This window comes from Chlorocebus sabaeus, chromosome 21 (genome assembly GCF_047675955.1).
Source record: "Chlorocebus sabaeus isolate Y175 chromosome 21, mChlSab1.0.hap1, whole genome shotgun sequence".
Classification (NCBI taxonomy): Eukaryota; Metazoa; Chordata; class Mammalia; order Primates; family Cercopithecidae; genus Chlorocebus; species Chlorocebus sabaeus.
This window is the reverse complement of record NC_132924.1, coordinates 110550777-110568605: the sequence shown is the minus strand read 5'-3', so window position 1 is coordinate 110568605 and position 17829 is coordinate 110550777. Positions and strand designations below refer to the sequence as shown.

The 17829-nt window shown below is 38.2% G+C and overlaps 1 protein-coding gene across 2 annotated transcripts in view; it reads left to right on the top strand.

The window, feature by feature from the left end:
• The window catches only part of DGKI (diacylglycerol kinase iota), a 467928-nt gene that overhangs the window by 348024 nt on the left and 102075 nt on the right, over positions 1-17829 (top strand). For both annotated transcript variants that reach the window (XM_007983056.3, XM_073009376.1), the window contains exon 22: positions 16180-16259. In XM_007983056.3, coding sequence (XP_007981247.3) covers positions 16180-16259 — 80 coding nt within the window. The remainder of the gene's footprint in view (positions 1-16179; positions 16260-17829) is intronic.

Here is a 17829-nt window from a genome sequence, read left to right as displayed (position 1 = left end):
ATAATGGATTTCTCAACCAATTAATTTAATCACATTCTGGATTATGAGACATTTAAACAAACAGGAAATAGGGAAAGAGGGTTAATGGAGGCCAGGTTAGTGAAGCCATAGAAGGGTGCCAGGGCAGGACTTACATTTTGGCTGGAAAGGAGTAATTGGTAATATAATTTTCTCAGGGCTTAATAGCACCAGTTAATTCCACAGTTTAGTTCCTATTACTGTACCAGAATTGGTCAAAGCTTCCTCATCGTTTTAGTCTGCTCGGGATGCCAAAACAAAATACTATACACTGGGTGGCTTAAGTAACAGACATTTATTTTTCACAGTTCTGAAGGCAGGAAGTCCAAGCTCAGGATGCCGGCATGGTTGGGTCTGCTGTGAGCTCTCTTGCTTGCTTACAGATGGCTGCCTTCTTGCTCTGTCCTCAAATTTGTGTGTATTAGTCCGGGTTCTCTAGAGAAATAGAACAAACTGGATATGTATACACACATATATGTATATATATATGTATACATATATATATAACAGGACATCTATTATGGTGATTGGCTCATGTAATTATAGTGGCCAAGAAGTCCCGCAGGATACCTTCTGAAAGTTGGAGGACCAGGAAAGCCAGTGGTGTAAATCAGTGCAAGCCCAAAGACCTGAGAACCAGGGGAGCTGGTGGTGTATCTTCCAGTCTGAGAGCCTGATAACTGGAGTGCAGGAGTGGGTATCACTGGTGTTAAGTCCTGGAAAGAGAACTGGGAGCCATGATGTCAGAGGGCAGGAGAAGATGGATGTCTAAGCTCAAGAAGAAAGAATTCACTTTTATTCTACCTTTTTGTTCTATCCAGGCCCCAGACAGATTGGATGACATGATGACACTTGCCCACATTGACAAGGGTGGGTCTTCTTTACTCACTCCCCTGATACTAATGCTAATCTCTTCTGGAAACACCCTCACAGACACAGCCAGAAATTGTGTTTTGCCAGCTATCTGAGTGTCCCTTAGCCAAGTCAAGTTGACACATAAAATTAATCATCACAATGTGTATATACAATTCAGAGGTTTAAAGATTAGTAGTAAAATAGGCACTGGTGTACCTGCCACTTAGATTAAGAAATAGAACAAGTACCACCCCTCACTGTTCTACTGGGATAACTACTTTACATTATATTTCCATTCTTTTGATAGGTGTATATTTTACTACCAACGTATGTGTCCCTAAACCAGATATTGAGTGGTTTTGAAAAACTAAGTAGCAGATCCAAATCCCCCTGTGTAAAGAAAAGGTGATGCTTTCAGTTTTAACTTAAGGTTCCCAAGAAAGCTGAAAAGAGTCTCTAGTACATTGTCGGGCTTCAGTTTTCTGAGAGTACACACGGACTCATTCTGAGAGAATTTAGTGGGCAAGGTAATGACTGAGTCCTGGACAGTCCTTGGCAGGTGTTAAGTTGAGTTCTAGCTATCAAATGAAAATATTATCACAGGGAAGAGGCTTCTCTGAATTTTTCTGTTTCACTATGATCTAACTCTTGCTCTCAGGAATAGGTTCAGACAGAGCACATCAGGGGGTGATATAGTGTTAATATATTTTATATAACACTCATTCTTATTACAAATTCAACTTTATTGGGGCAGATAACCCAATAGCTTCTTGATAGACGATGGGTCCTTCATTCAGCTCTTGGCACTTGTTTGATTGTCTGAGTTATGTGTAAAAGTCTCTTTGAAGGCCTTGTTTCATGGTCTTCTTTCCTGTATGGTTGCCTTTGAGAAGTTCTAAAACATTCCGAATTTTAATGCTTTGTATATGATCTGGTTTTTCCTTTCTGTAAGCTTGTAGATTCTTCCCTTTGTCCCCAGTACTCTTCAATTTCAAAACAAGATGACGTTATTTTGTTCTGTAGTTATTGTGCTTGGCGTTTGGTGGATCATTTCAGTTTGGAAACTAATGTTTTAGGAAATATTCTTCATTTTGTTTTTTATATTTATTCTCTATTTTCTTTTGTTTTTTTGAAACTCCTATTATGGGGATGTTTTTTGAAACTCTTATTATCGAGACCTCCTGGACTAGGTTTCTATTTTTTTTTTTTTTTTTTTTAGTTTTTCTCTCCTACTTTCTATCTCTTTTTATTTTTGCTCTACTTTTTTAGAGATTTTCTCAACTTTATATTCTAACTTTTCTAATAAGGTCTCTATTTGATCAAATTTTTATTTTCAAAGGGTTTTGTACTATTTTATTCTCCAAATGAGGCTCCTCTTTTTTTCCTTCATATTCTTTGTATCATTTAATATTATTTTTCCATTTCATGTGTGGACCATTTTCTCTCAACTCTCTGAGGATATTAAAAACATCATGTTTAAAGTATTTTTCCCTGTGCAAGTTCATTTTCTATTTTAAAAATATTTTAGAATTAGGGGTATATGTGCAGGTTTATTATACAGGTAAATTTTGTGTCACAGGTGTTTAGTGTACAGATTATTTCACCTCCTAAGTAATAAGCATAGTACCAGATAGGCAGTTTTTTGATCCTCACGCTCCTTCTTCTCTCTACCATCAAGGAGTCCCTGGTGTTTAGTGTTCCCTTCTTTTCGTCCATGGGTACACAAAGGTGGGGAATATTTAGGTCCTACTTATAAGTGAGAATATGTGATATTTATTAAATAGATTTCTGTTCCTGAATTAGTTCACTTAGGGTAATGACCTCCAGCTCCATCCATGTTGCTGCAAAGGACATGATCTCATTTTTTTTTTTTTAAATGGCTATATAGTATTGCATGGTGTATATGTACCACATTTTCTTTATCTACTCTACCCTTGATGGGCATTTAGATTGATTCCATGTCTTTGCTATTGTGAATAGTCCTGCAGTGAACATACAAGTGCATGTGTCTTTACGTTAGAGTGATTTCTGTTCTTTTAGGTATACACCCAATAGTGAGATTGCTGGGTCAAGTGCTAATTCTGTTTGAGTTCTTTGAGTAATTGCCAAACTACTTTCCACAATGGCTGCAATAATTTGCATTCCCACTAACAGTGTATAAGCACTCCCTTTTCTCCACAACCTCACCAGCATCTGTCATGTTTTGACTTTTTAGTAATAGCCATTTGGCTGGTGTGAGATGGCATCTCATTGTGGTTTTGACTTGCATTTCTCTAAAGATCAGTGATGTTGAACTTTTTTTTATATGATTGATTGCCAGATATATGTCTTCTTTTGAAATGTGTCTGTTCATGTCTTTTGCCCACTTTTCTTTTGTAAATTTGTTTAAGTTCTTTATAGGTGCTGGATATTACACCTTTGTCAGATGCATTATTTGCAAATATTTTCTTCCATTCTGTAGGTTGTCTGTTTATTCTTTTGATAGCTTCTCTTGCTGTGCAGAAGCTCTTCAGCTTAATTAGGTCTTATTTGTCAGTTGTTGTTGTTGTTGCAATGGCATTTGGCATCTTTGTCATGTAAACTTTGCCAAGTCTTATGTCCAGAATGATGTTTCCTAGGTTATCATTCAGGGTTTCTATAGGTCTAGGTTTTACATTTAAGTCTTTAATCCGTATTGAGATGATTTTTGTATATGGTATAAGGGAGGGGTTCAGTTTCCGTCTCTGCATATGGCTAGTCAGTTATTCCAGCACCATGTATTGAAACAGGGAGTCCTCTTCCCATTACTTGTTTTTATCGACTTGGTTGAAGATCAGGTGGTTGTTGGTGTATGGCACTATTTCTGGGCTCTCTATTTTGTTTTATTTGTCTATTTGTCCGTTTTTGTACTAGTATCATGTTGTTTTGGTTACTATAGCCTTGTAGTATAGTTTTGAGTATTGTGATGCCTCCAGCTTTTTAAAATAGTTATAATTACCTTGGCTATTTGGGCTTTTTCTTTTTTGGCTCATGTGATTTTTAAAATAGTTTGTTCTAATTCTGTGAAGAATATCATTGGTAGTTTGATAGGAATAGCATTGAATGTGTAAATTGCTTTGGGAGGTGTGGCCATTTTGGTGATATTGATTCTTTCTATCCTTGAGCATGGAATGTTTTCCTGTTTGTTTGTGTCATCTCTAATTTCTTTGAGCAGTGCTTTGTAATTGTCATTATAGGGATCTTTCACCTCCCTGTATTCCTGGGTATTTTATTTTGTTTGTGGCTATTGTGAATAGGTTTGTGGTTTTTTAAATTTTGTTCTCAACTTGGATGTTATGTTGTTGGTGTACTGGAATGCTACTGATTTTTGTACACTTATTTTGTATCCTGAAACTTTGCTGAAGTTGTTTATCAGAAAAAGGTGATTTTGGGCAGAGATTCTCGGGTTTTTTATGTGTAGAATCTTATTGTCTGCAAACAGAGATAGTTTGATTTCCTCTCTTCCTATTTGGGTGCCTTTTATTTCTTTCTCTTGACTGATTGCTCTGGCTACAACTTCTAGTACTACATTGAATAGAAGTGGTGAGAGTGAGCATCTTTGTCTTGTTCTGATTTTTAAGGGGAATGCTTCCAGATTTTACCCATTCAGTATGATGTTGGCTATGGGTTTATCATAGATGACTCTTATTATTTTGAAGCATGTTCCTTCAGTGCTTAGTTTGTTGAGGGTTTTTAATAAGAAAGGATGTTGAATTTTGTCAAAAGCCCTTTCTACATCTGTTGAGATGATCATGTAGTTTTTGTCTTTAGTTCTATTTATCTGATGTATCACATTTATTGATTCATGTATGTTGAACCTCCTTGAATCCAAGTAGGGATAAAGCCTACTTGACCATGGTGGATTAGCTTCTTGATGTGTTGCTGGATTTGATTTGCTAGTATTTTGTTGAGGATTTTTGCATTTATGTTCTTGAAGGATTTGTGTGTGTGTGTGTGTGTATGTGTGTGTGTGTGTGTGTGTGTGTGTGTGTGTCTGCCAGGTTTTGGTATCAGGATCATGCTGGCCTCACCAAATGAGTTAGGGATGAGCCTCTCCTCCTCAGGGTTTTTTCTTTTCTTTTCTTGAATAGTTTCAGTAGGAATCGTACCAGCTCTTCTCTGTACATCTGCTAGAATTTGACTGTGAATTTGTCTAGTCCTGGGCTTTTTCTGGTTGGACTTTTTTATTACTGATTCTGTTTTGGAACTCATTATTGGACTATTCAAGTATTTAATTTCTTCCTGGTCCAATCCTGGGAGGAGGTATGCTTCCAGGAATTTCTCAATTTTTTCCTGTTTTTCTAGCTTGTGTGCAGAGAGGTATTCACAGTAGTCTTTAAGGGTGTTTTATATTTCTGTGGGGTAAGAAGTGTCACTTCTGATTGTGTTTATTTGGATCTTCTCCCTGTTTTTCTTTATTAGTCTAGCTAACAGTCTATCTTGTTAGTTATTAAAAAAAGCAACTCCTGGATTTGTTGATCTTCTGAGTGTTTTTCACTGTCTCAGTTTTCTTTAGTTCAACTCTGATTTTGGTTATTTATTGTCTTCTGCTAGCTTTGGGGTTGATTTGCTCCTGTTTCTCTGGTTCCTCTAGTTGTGATATTAGATCATTAATTTGAGATCATTCTAACTTTTTGATGTGGGCATTTGGTGCTATAAACTCCTTGTAACAACATTTTAACTGTGTCCCAGAGATTCTAGTATGTCATGTCTTTGTTGTCATTAGTTCCAAATAATTTATTAATTTTCACCTTAATTTCATTATTTCCCCAAAAGTCATTCATGAGCATTTTGTTTATTTTCCATGTAATTGTACAGTTTTGAGTGATTTACTGAGTATTGATTTTTATTTTTATTTAGTTGTGGTCCAACTGTGTGGTTGGTATGATTTTGCTTTTTTGAATTTGCTGAGGATTGTTTTGTGTCTGATTGTGTGGTCGATTTTAGGGTATGTGCCATGTGCAGATGAGAAGAATGTACATTCTGCTGTTTTGGAGTAGAGACTTCTGTAGATGTCTGTTAGGTTCATTTGGTCAAGTGTTGAGTTCAGGTCCTAAATATCTTTGTTAGTTGTCTGCCTTGATTATCTGTCTAACACTGTCAGTGGGGTGTTAAAGTCTCTCACTATCATTGTGTGATTATCAATTACCTTTGTAGGTCTCTAAGAATTTGCTTTATGAATCTGGGTGCTCTTGTGTTAGGTGCCTATATATTTATGATAGTTCATTCTTATAGAATTGAACCCTTTACCATTATGTAATGCTGTTCTTTGTCTTTTTTGATCTGTGTTGGTTTAAAGTCTGTTTTGTCTGAAATAGATTGCTTTTTTCTGTTTTCTGTCTTTTTTCCATTTTCTGTCTTTTCTGTTTTCTGTCTGCTTGGTAGATTTTTTTGTATCATCGCATGTGACCTGGGTCTCTTGAAGACAGCATACCATTTGATCCTGTGTCATTGTCCAACTTGCCACTCTGTGCCTTTGAAATGGAACATTTAACCCATTTACATTCAAAGTTAGCATTAATATGTGTGAATTTGATCCTGTCACTGTGTTGTTAGCTCATTATTGTGCAGATTTGTTTGTGTGATTGCTTTATAGTATCACTGGTCTGTGTATTTAGGCATGTTTTTGTAGTGGCCAGTAATGGCCTTTCCTTTCCATATTTAGTACTCTCTTCAGGACCTCTTATAAGGCAGGTCTGGTGGTAATGAATTCTCTTAGTATTTGCTTGTCTGAAAAGGATCTTATTTTTCCTTTGCTTTGAAGTGTAGTTTGGCTACATATAAAATTCTTGGTTTGAAATTCTTTTCTTTAAGAATGCTGAATATAGGCCCCTGATCTCTTCTGTCTTATAGGGTTTCTGCTCTAAGGTTAGCTGTTAGCCCAATGGGGTTCCCTTTGTAGGTGACCTGCCCCTTCTTTCTAGCTTCCTTAAACTTTCTTTCTTTCATTTCTTCCTTGGAGAATCTGACAACTGTGTGTCTTGGTGATGATCTTCTTGTGTAATATTTCACAGGGTTTCTCTTCATCTCCTGAATTTGAATGTTGTCCTCTCTACCAAGGTTGGGGAAATTTTCATGGATGGTATCCTGAAATGTATTTTCCAAGTTGCTTGCTTTCTCTTTTTCTCTTTGAGGAATGCTGATAAGTCATAGACTTGGTCTCTTTAAATAATCCCATATTTCTCAGACATTCTGTTCATTCTTCTTCATTATTTTTTCTTCATACTTGTCTGAGTTATTTTGGAAGACTGGTCTTCATGCTCTGAGATTCTTACTTCAGCTGGTCAGTTCTGCTGTTAATAACTTGCAGTTGTATTCTGAAATTCTTGAGTTTTTCAGCTGTAGCATCTCAGTTTAGTTATTTCTTAAAATGGTCATTTCATCTTTCATCTGCTGTATCATTTTATTGTATTCTTTAGAATTTTTGGATTGGGTTTTAACATTCTTCTGAATCTCGATGATCTTCATTCCTGTCCATATTCTGATTCTATTTCTGTCATTTCAGCTATTTCAGACTGGTTAAGAACCATTGCTGGGGAACTAGTGCAGTCATTTGGAGGTAAGAAGACTCTCTGGCTTTTTGAGTTGCCAGAGTTCTTGCGCTGGTTCTTTTTCATCTTTGGGGGCTGATTTTGCTTCAGTCTTTGAAGTTGCTATCTTTTAGATATTTTTGGTTTTTGTTTGCTTTATTTTCTTTGGTGTTGTTGGGTGTTTGATTATGGTATAAGGTGGGTTTGGTCAACTGGCTTCATTTCTGGAATATTTTAGGGGGCCAGTGCTCAGTTCAACACTCCTGAGCTGTGTGCTTTAACTCTGGGGGGCTCATTTTGGGCCCCCTGCTTTCTTCTCTGGCTCCTCAGGGTTAGGAACCTGTTGCCCTGATGGGCGGTGACAGCCAAAGAGCTTCACTGGGTGGTGGAAATGAGATCTGTGCTCATTTGTACATGCCAGAAATAGCAGCGGTGTGATGAGGTGCATGCTCATCAGCTGGAGTGGGGCACTGGTGGGCCAGGGGTTTCCAGCCTCCATACAGGCATTTGTATGTGGCAGTAATAGTGGGTGCGGTGGGGCACTGGCAGGTGTGGGGCTGGTGGTCTCCATGTGTGCAGTCACACTGGAGGCAATGGCAGCATAAGGCAGGGAGTGGGGCTGTTAATCTTCATTTGTGTACTTGTGCTAACAGTGGTGGTACAGCTGGGTGAATGGGAGCAGGTTGTGCTCATGCTGGCAGCAGTGGTACAGTGGGTTGTAGATACGCCCTGGCAGGGAAGGGTAGGCAAGGTCTTCTGGCACATACAAACTGGCAAAATGATATGGGGGTGGCCTTGGATGAGTACATGCCAGCAAAGTGGTACAGAGGATGCTGCAGTGGTGGGAGGGTGCAGGTGGGCTGACATGCCTTGGCAGGGGCCACTGTGCTGGAGCTATTTGATTGTCAGGCACAGTCTGCCAGCACAGGAGCTATTATGCATGTCCCTGGGAGACACCCCAGTTGAGCATTTGTGGCTGCACTGCAAGCAGGAGAGGCCAGCACACAGGGGTCACTCAGGTCAGACTGGCCCAGATCTCTTCAGGTCTGACAGCTCCCCTAAGGCTAAAGTTTCCTAGGGGAGCATGGGATGCCTTGGGGGATGGGCATCCCTGGTCATGCTTCACTGCAGACATTGCTGCCCCAAACCGTTTGGGCTCCAGCCAGCTGGAGCCCTGCTCCTACCACCTCTCTAAGTAACTGTCCTTTCCAACGTACGTTTCTGTGGGGGTCGTGTGGTCTCCTGCTGCCAGGATTCTACAAGTCCATGGTGAGAGTAGGTCATTCCTTGCCTGCTCAACTCACCACTACCCCAGGGGCAACTGAGGGCCAGGAACTGATGTCTGGTAGCCCCATGCAGGGCTGCCAGCTTTCTCCTGCTTAAGCCCAACATCTGTGTCCTCCCTCTAGCCATTCTCAATGCTTTCCTTCTGAAGATCTGCTTAGAGTCTTCCTGATGTCCTGGTCCCTCAATGGCAGATGTTCCTTCTGGCTGTGTCTATTCAGCTATCTTGCCTGGAGAATCCTGTGTATTTTGATCTTTGGCTTCTGCATTAGAAAGATTTCTCAATTTTCGGATCACTTTTGCCTTTTACTTCATTATTAAAAGTGGGAAATATAAAAGCTGCCTGGAAGTTCTGAGCTCATGCATAAAGCTTATTGACTTCAAGCTTCAATGTGAGGGAACTGGGCAAACTGTTTCTTGGGAATGATGAATCAGTGCTGTCTTTAGACCTATGGGAGAGGTGCTTCAGCTTTAGATGTCCCGGATATGTACCGTTTCTGGCTTTGCCCTGCTTCATGGGATGATGTGTTTAAAGTGCAAAGGAAAAGGGCTTGTCTAAGGATTTCTCTACCCTTTTCTAGACTATGCTTTGGATTCTTAGAATTCCTGCCCCAACAGCTCCAGCCCTGCTTCTAGGATCTGCATAGGCCTCTTCTTCTGGTCTATTCTCCCAGGAGTCATGTGGAGTGGGCGGGCATAGGACTAAGGAAGGCCCTTCCTTTGGGGCAGCAGTTTGCATGGGCTTTGGAGAAAGCTTGGGGATATGGTCTGTAATGTCTGTATACATACGCACAAGGACTTTCGTGTTTTGAACAGATCCATGGAGTGAAAAGAGAAGGAGGTCTGACTGTGGACCACAAGAACTATGTTTTGTTCTAATACTCCTTGGAGTACAAGGAGTTTCAGCATCTCATTTAGGTAACTACAAAGGAATATTTATCAGGATAGGAAGATAGAACATATTTCACTTAACAGTTTTGGGAATTCACATTAAACTTATAAATATACAGAAATATGGAATGCAGGTCTTTATGTTCTTGCCTTGAGCCTTATAAATGTTGGGAGTGGGCCGGTTCTCATGTTAATGTATTTCCTCATGGTTTTGTCAGATTCCATTGAGATGAGTTTTCAATGTTTTTCTAAGAAAGTAAGGTTCTGGCTGCCAGCTTTTAGGGAATTCAGTGTGGGAAGAAAGCTGGGGATCACTGCAGTCTTCAGATGATCAATTAATCTTCATTTTCTGTAAGGTAACTGCACCTGCCCACAATGGGTGGTGGATATCTGGTGATCTAACATCCGTTGCTTCTATCTTAACAACCTCCTTTAACCTCAGCTCCTGAGGCATGCGGTACTGCCAGTTTGCAAGCCTTTTGAGGGTTTTGCAGTACAAACTGTTTTGGTTCATGTCTATCCCCACCAGTGGTTTAGGATTTGACTCTCTAAGGGCTCTGAGTCAGTTACCAATTTTTCATCTACTTCATCTGTTGTTTTCTCCTTATTTTTGTTCATTTCTTTAAAAAATCTATTTACTGTAGGTTAGTAGTATTTCTGGTGAGAGATTAATATGTGTGTTAAATCTGCCATCTTATTCTAGAACTCTGTTGGGGTCCGTGCTGGGGGTGGTGGAGAATGAAAGAACACACAAAAGACAAAGACACACAGAGAATATGGCGGCCGCACTCAGAGCCTCCGCCTCACTTTATTTATACTCCATAAACCCCACGTCAACAGAAAGAATGCAATGCAAAACAAACTTTCTTTTCCCACATGTAACCTTCTACTCAGTTCCTTGTTTCTATGCTCTTCCTTATCTGCCCGCCTTCTTGGCGCCTACGGGAGTTCATTAAAAGTTCAATTGGAAATGTCTGTTCATATCCTTTGCCCACTTTTGGATGGGGTTGTTTGTTTTTTTCTCATAAATTTGTTTGAGTTCTTTGTAGGTTCTGGATATTAGCCCTTTGTCAGATGAGTAGATTGCAAAAATTTTTTCCCATTCTGTAGGTTGCCTGTTCATTCTGATGGTAGTTTCTTTTGCTGTGCAGAAGCTCTTTAGTTTAATGAGATCCCATTTGTCAATTTTGGCTTTTGCTGCTGTTGCTTTTGGTGTTTTAGACATGAAGTCTTTGCCCATGCCTATGTCCTGAATGGTACTACCTAGGTTTTCCTCTAGGATTTTTATGGTATTAGGTCTAACATTTAAGTCTCTAATCCATCTTGAATTAATTTTCGTATAAGGAGTAAGGAAAGGATCCAGTTTCAGCTTTCTACTTATGGCTAGCCAATTTTCCCAGCACCATTTATTAAATAGGGAATCCTTTCCCCATTTCTTGTTTCTCTCAGGTTTGTCAAAGATCAGATGGCTGTAGATGTGTGGTATTATTTCTGAGGACTCTGTTCTGTTCCATTGGTCTATATCTCTGTTTTGGTACCAGTACCATGCTGTTTTGGTTACTGTAGCCTTGTAGTATAGTTTGAAGTCAGGTAGCGTGATGCCTCCAGCTTTGTTCTTTTGACTTAGGATTGTCTTGGAGATGCGGGCTCTTTTTTGGTTCCATATGAACTTTAAAGCAGTTTTTTCCAATTCTGTGAAGAAGCTCATTGGTAGCTTGATGGGGATGGCATTGAATCTATAAATTACCTTGGGCAGTATGGCCATTTTCACGATATTGATTCTTCCTATCCATGAGCATGGTATGTTCTTCCATTTGTTTGTGTCCTCTTTGATTTCACTGAGCAGTGGTTTGTAGTTCTCCTTGAAGAGGTCCTTTACATCCCTTGTAAGTTGGATTCCTAGGTATTTTATTCTCTTTGAAGCAATTGTGAATGGAAGTTCATTCCTGATTTGGCTCTCTGTTTGTCTGTTACTGGTGTATAAGAATGCTTGTGATTTGTGCACATTAATTTTGTATCCTGAGACTTTGCTGAAGTTGCTTATCAGCTTAAGGAGATTTTGGGCTGAGACAATGGGGTTTTCTAAATATACAATCATGTCATCTGCAAACAGGGACAATTTGACTTTTTCTTTTCCTAACTGAATCCCCTTGATTTCTTTCTCTTGCCTGATTGCCCTAGCCAGAACTTCCAACACTATGTTGAATAGGAGTGGTGAGAGAGGGCATCCCTGTCTTGTGCCAGTTTTCAAAGGGAATTTTTCCAGTTTTTGCCCATTCAGTATGATATTGGCTGTGGGTTTGTCATAAATAGCTCTTATTATTTTGAGGTACGTTCCATCAATACCGAATTTATTGAGCGTTTTTAGCATGAAGGGCTGTTGAATTTTGTCAAAAGCCTTTTCTGCATCTATTGAGATAATGATGTGGTTCTTGTCTTTGGTTCTGTTTATACGCTGGATTATGTTTATTGATTTGCGAATGTTGAACCAGCCTTCCATCCCAGGGATGAAGCCCACTTGATCATGGTGGATAAGCTTTTTGATGTGCTGCTGAATCCGGTTTGCCAGTATTTTATTGAGGATTTTTGCATCGATGTTCATCATCACTGACCATCAGAGAAATGCAAATCAAAACCACAATGAGATACCATCTCACACCAGTTAGAATGGCGATCATTAAAAACTCAGGAAACAACAGATGCTGGAGAGGATGTGGAGAAATAGGAACACTTTTACACTGTTGGTGGGATTGTAAACTAGTTCAACCATTATGGAAAACAGTATGGCGATTCCTCAAGGATCTAGAACTAGATGTGCCATGTGACCCAGCCATCCCATTACTGGGTATATACCCAAAGGATTATAAATTATGCTGCTATAAAGACACATGCACACGTACGTTTATTGCAGCACTATTCACAATAGCAAAGACTTGGAATCAACCCAAATGTCCATCAGTGACAGATTGGATTAAGAAAATGTGGCACATATACACCATGGAATACTATGCAGCCATAAAAAAGGATGAGTTTGTGTCCTTTGTAGGGACATGGATGCATCTGGAAACCATCATTCTCAGCAAATTATCACAAGAACAGAAAACCTAACACCGCATGTTCTCACTCGTAGGTGGGAACTGAACAATGAGATCACTTGGACTCGGGAAGGGGAACATCACACACCGGGGCCTATCATGGGGAGGGGGGAGGGGGGAGGGATTGCATTGGGAGTTATATAAGTATGATATTCAATAAAGTTTTCTAAATAGGAAAAAAAAAAAAAGTTCAATTGGAGATACTGTCCTTGAGCCCTATCTATTCTCAGCATACTGTTTTCAAAGGCCCCTGCAGAACCCAGCTTGTTCTTTTCACTTAGAACTTGTGAATTTCATTTAATCCCTGTAATAAAAGTTCCATTATGAAGGTTGAGTATTGACTCATGCTTATTGGACCTTAACAAAGTCTCTGCTACCAAAATAAGAAGAACTGTTGAGCTCAGGGATAGTGACACTAGAGCTCAGGTGATAAGTGCTCTCACTACTCCTAAGTAAAATAGAGGAAATGTCAAGGAAGCTTGGCCATTGGTTAACAATAGTGTAGAAGGAAGGTGGTAATTTTTGAAAAGTTTCTGCTTTCTTTTCGCCATGTAAAGGCCCAAATGGAAGTGTCAGGTTACAATATTTTTCTACTCTAGTTGTTTTTTTACATGGCAGAAAGAGTAGAAGTTAGTTTTAAGAAAACTGGAATATAACTTATTAAACTCCTGCTAGCTAATGCTTGTAGTACTATGCTAAATTAAAAGAAAGATGATTGGGTATGTCTATTTTCTGGCTAAAGATGCTCAAAAGATAGTGAAAAGAGTAAGAGAGAATAAAAATGGATGTTTTGATAATTTGTTTTTGAATATAGTGTTGTATTGAATCTTCACAAAATCCTATATGACATCTTTTCTAAACACCATAGTCTTTAAACCAAGGCTCAGAAGAATTGACTAAGTAGCTAACTTGAGTAATTTGCAAGACCAAAGCAGTACTGGGATTTGAACCCAGCAGTGGATGACGGCAAATCCTTTCTACTGCATATTGCTACCTTCTTGGAATAAATTTGACAGTTGTTGGTAATCATGCTATAAAATTGTGGTAGAGAATGTCCTTTTTTTCTTTCTTTTTTCCTCACAATTAACAGCTAAGTATTGCTCAATCAAAAGCAGTTACTCTTAGTTTGCTCCTCGAAGAACAGGCGAAGTTGTAGATTTTATACCCATATTAGAGATGAATGACACGTCTTTGAAAACTTCTTGTTAACTATTCCTCTTGATTCCATATCTTGAATATACAATCTCTAATTGTAGTTTAAAATGTCTGCTACCAAATACATTGAATTTATACTTGGACCAGACTAACTCCAAACACTGCTAATAGAAGGAAACCAGAGGTGTTGACAGGATTCCTGCATATCTATAAAATATATCTCCTAACTTAAGTAAATGGATAAACATTGATTAAAATCTATTTTCTACTTTTGCACATTTGATATTAAGAGGAAATATCATTAAGCAAGATTCCAATGTGGATGCTCATGTTAATTATAGCTATATTCCATTTCCAGATTTATTAGCTAGGTCAAAATTCCAACTTTTCCTCATCATTCTTCAAATATTAGAAATTCTATTCTGCTCTTATCTTGGTGGATCAACTTATTTCAGTCTTTGTAGTAAGTCTAGCTGAAGATAATTAATCACTATTTTTAAGATATGTCCTTATTGAATTTCCCTTCCTTTTCCTACAAAGAGGCATGATTGCCATGCTGAAAACTTTTTGATGCTGCTGTTTATCTTTTAAAAGAAGGATAAATATTCTTTTAGAATGATTGTTACTCCCCCAAAGATACGATGCTTACAAAAGTGCTCCTTATCCTCTACTGACTGCCTCTTGCTTACCTTGCTTCTCGTCTACCCTGGAAAGGTGACTTGCACCTGAAAGACAGACTTTCTCTTTTGCATACAAACAGTCATTAAGCCCATCTTCCTCCTCCTTTTTATACTCATTTATTGAATATCTGCCATTTCTTTACTAGGCATTGGGGAAGTGAAGGTAAACAATCTACACTCACTCACAGGCTTCCATAGTTCCACAAAATCTTGGATGCCTTAAAGATTTATGTATGCAGGACTTTAGAAACATAAAGGAATGGGGTAGTGGGTTTGATTAGGTCTCCCTAGCAGAAACCAATCTAGGAGGTAACATTGAGATACAAACACTATTTCTTTTTCTCTAGACCACCTTTGCTCCTCCAGCTAAAACATCAAATGAGGCTTCATGTTCTTCAGAGAGCCTAAAATCTACCCCTCCGCCTAGGCAAGAATTAGCCCCTCTTTCCTATAGTTTTCAAATGACTAAGTTCATACATTTAATTTGGTCTGTGTTATACTTATTATTTTTTTGTTTATATATATGCCTTCTCTACTACTTGGAGATTCTTCAAGGTTTTTTATGCCTTTTACATGTATCTTCTTCTGTGTATTATGAATTTTTAAGGTTCTAGTCCTTTGTATTTTCAGACACATTTATTGATGATGGCTTTAAAAATACACTCAATGAGTGAATGATTGTAAAAAATTATTAGAGAACACCACTGCCTTATCATTTGCTTGCTACTTTCCAGTTGGTTAATTCAAAATTTTGAAAGTTTTATGTTAAATCATGGATTTCATAGTGTAATTGTACTTTTAAAATAAGAAATTTGTAGATACTTTTTTTTTTAAGTTTTGGAAACAAGACTGTTTTTCAGTATTTCAGGACTCTTGTGATTATATCTGAAGTAGGTTCTATACACTAAAGCCACTGTGTGTGTTTGACACTACCTAAGTAGGATATTTTATAAGATGCGTAACTTAGTCATGTCTTACTGTTTTCTGAAGTCCTGCTGTTACCACACTTACATTGGCCATCCTTAACATGAGTTGGATTTGCCTCTTCTAGAAGTTGTTTTTTGTTCTTTTCTTTCTAACATTTTATGCTTTAGTTCTAGTGTTGGCCACGAGGTAGCAACAGTGCCTTGAGTAGCTCAAGTCTCATAAATAGGAAGCTGTTGTAGACAGAGAAAAAGATGAAGTTCTCTGCATTCAGGAAGGAAAGGATTAAGTGTTCAGAATCCTCAATTTTTAATTCCTCTCTGGCACTACGTCCTCATGTTGTCTATTACAAATGCAAGCATAAATTTATGCATAAGCATAAAAAATGCAAGTACAATTATGAACTGGCCATGAGCAGCCTCCCTGTTCTGCCAGTCCATCGTTACCGTGACAATTCACTTCATCTCAGGGCCACTGAAATATAATGAGATGAAGGACAGTTGGCAAGGGGCAACATGGATCATGCTAGGGAAGTGTGTGACAACTGCAAACAAGAAGAGACTGAAATAATAAAAAAGGTATAAGGAGAAAGTACTTCTTTCTTTTTATGGACATTATCTAAACCCATAATATTTATGAGATTGTTTTTTAACCATGAAAAACACATTTATGCTGATATAGAAAAATCAAATATGTTATTTTAGATTTTTCTTCTTCCTTCACCCTTAGCGATACCTCTGGGGATTCTCGTTGTGCGTGGAGACTGTGATTTGGAGACTTGCCGTATGTACATAGACCGCCTACAGGAGGTGAGTTTATTTAGCCCATTTCTTATTCTCAACTTCCCATTTTTGTAAACAATTACCAGCCATACGTATTTGCTTCTGAAATGATGCATTTGGAGAGGAAATGGAAATGTGGTGGCTTTGTCCTTCAAGCATACGCTGTATGTCACCCTCTCCCACTGTCTCTGTTGTTCACTCCTCAGATAGTTGAAATGGGAAAGCATTGACTGGTTTAACTACAGGGTGCTGTTGCCCTGGTGTGTTCTGTAACTATAGCTTGGAACTTGTCATCTTACCAGACACATACCTGTATATTTGAGATGTTCAGAATTTCAACAGGGACTGTTAAATTATGAAAGAAAACAGTGATGTGTAATGTTTTGTGTCTAACGCTTATGTCAGAGACAGCTAGATTTTGTAAACAAAAAAATAAATAAAACTTCTGTAGGAAAGAAAAATCCTCTACATTTCATAGTAAGTTGTCAGAACACAAAGAATAATCTATTATTTTTTTTTTCTCAATCTAGTCTTGCTTTAGAGAAACAGAAAGGAAGTGACCCCAATATATGGCACTCCCAAATGTGAACTGCACCAGCAAAGCCAGGAGACCCAAACTCATCCTTACAATTGTTGTTGGTTGTTTCTGCAAAAATTTGAGGGGGAGTTTTAACTGTCTCCATTCCACAAATTGCAAAAAGCATAAATGACGATTTCTTTATCATTGTTTTTTGATGAAAGATGTAGATTAGAGCCACTTTTCTTGGTGTGGCCTAGACATTTGTATTTTTACAGCTGTTGGGTGGTACCCAGCTGGTACCCCTTGATAAGCAACTCTGTCCCGGTCAACATGTTATACATAGGTAAAGATTGTAAATAAAGTCAATACATACTGTTTAAAATCACTCTGCATTGTAACCTCTTATCCCTGAATATTTGATTCTGTTTCTCTTGGTGGAAATAAATTCAGGTGGGAGGCACATAGTGATGTGACAAATTACTGATTTTGAAAAATAGATGACAAATCTTGAATACTGATATGGATGAGAGAAAGATGGTCAACGAATTTTATACTTATGGCTTCGTTAAGCTATTTTGACTGAGGATAGCCACTTAAACAAGTTAAAATATATGAATTTTTAGTGACTCAGGTCCAATTCTATTAATATGCTCCCGAACTTCTAGTATCTCATTTCCCAAAATAATGTTTGTATTTTGCTGTGGAATCTCACTCCAGAAACCTGTAATGAGAAAAATGAATCATAATTGGTACCAAACCTTTTTACCTTTTTTTTTTTTAAATTAATACTTGTAGAGCTTTGTTAACAAGACTTCACAGTAGAATGATATTAATACATGATTGATGAATTGACTTTGTTAAAATCCAACTTAACTAACTGAATAGCATGTTTATTGTACCAATATTCAACCAAAAGTAGGATTTTTTAAAAAGAGGCAACTCAACATATAAAGAGGAAAAGTTTTTAAAACTAATGGAAAGTACTTTGATGAAACGCTGTGGGAAATAGGTGTAAGGACAAAGGTACCCAGGATTGCTGACATCTATAAATAGAATCATGACACTCATTAGCAAGGA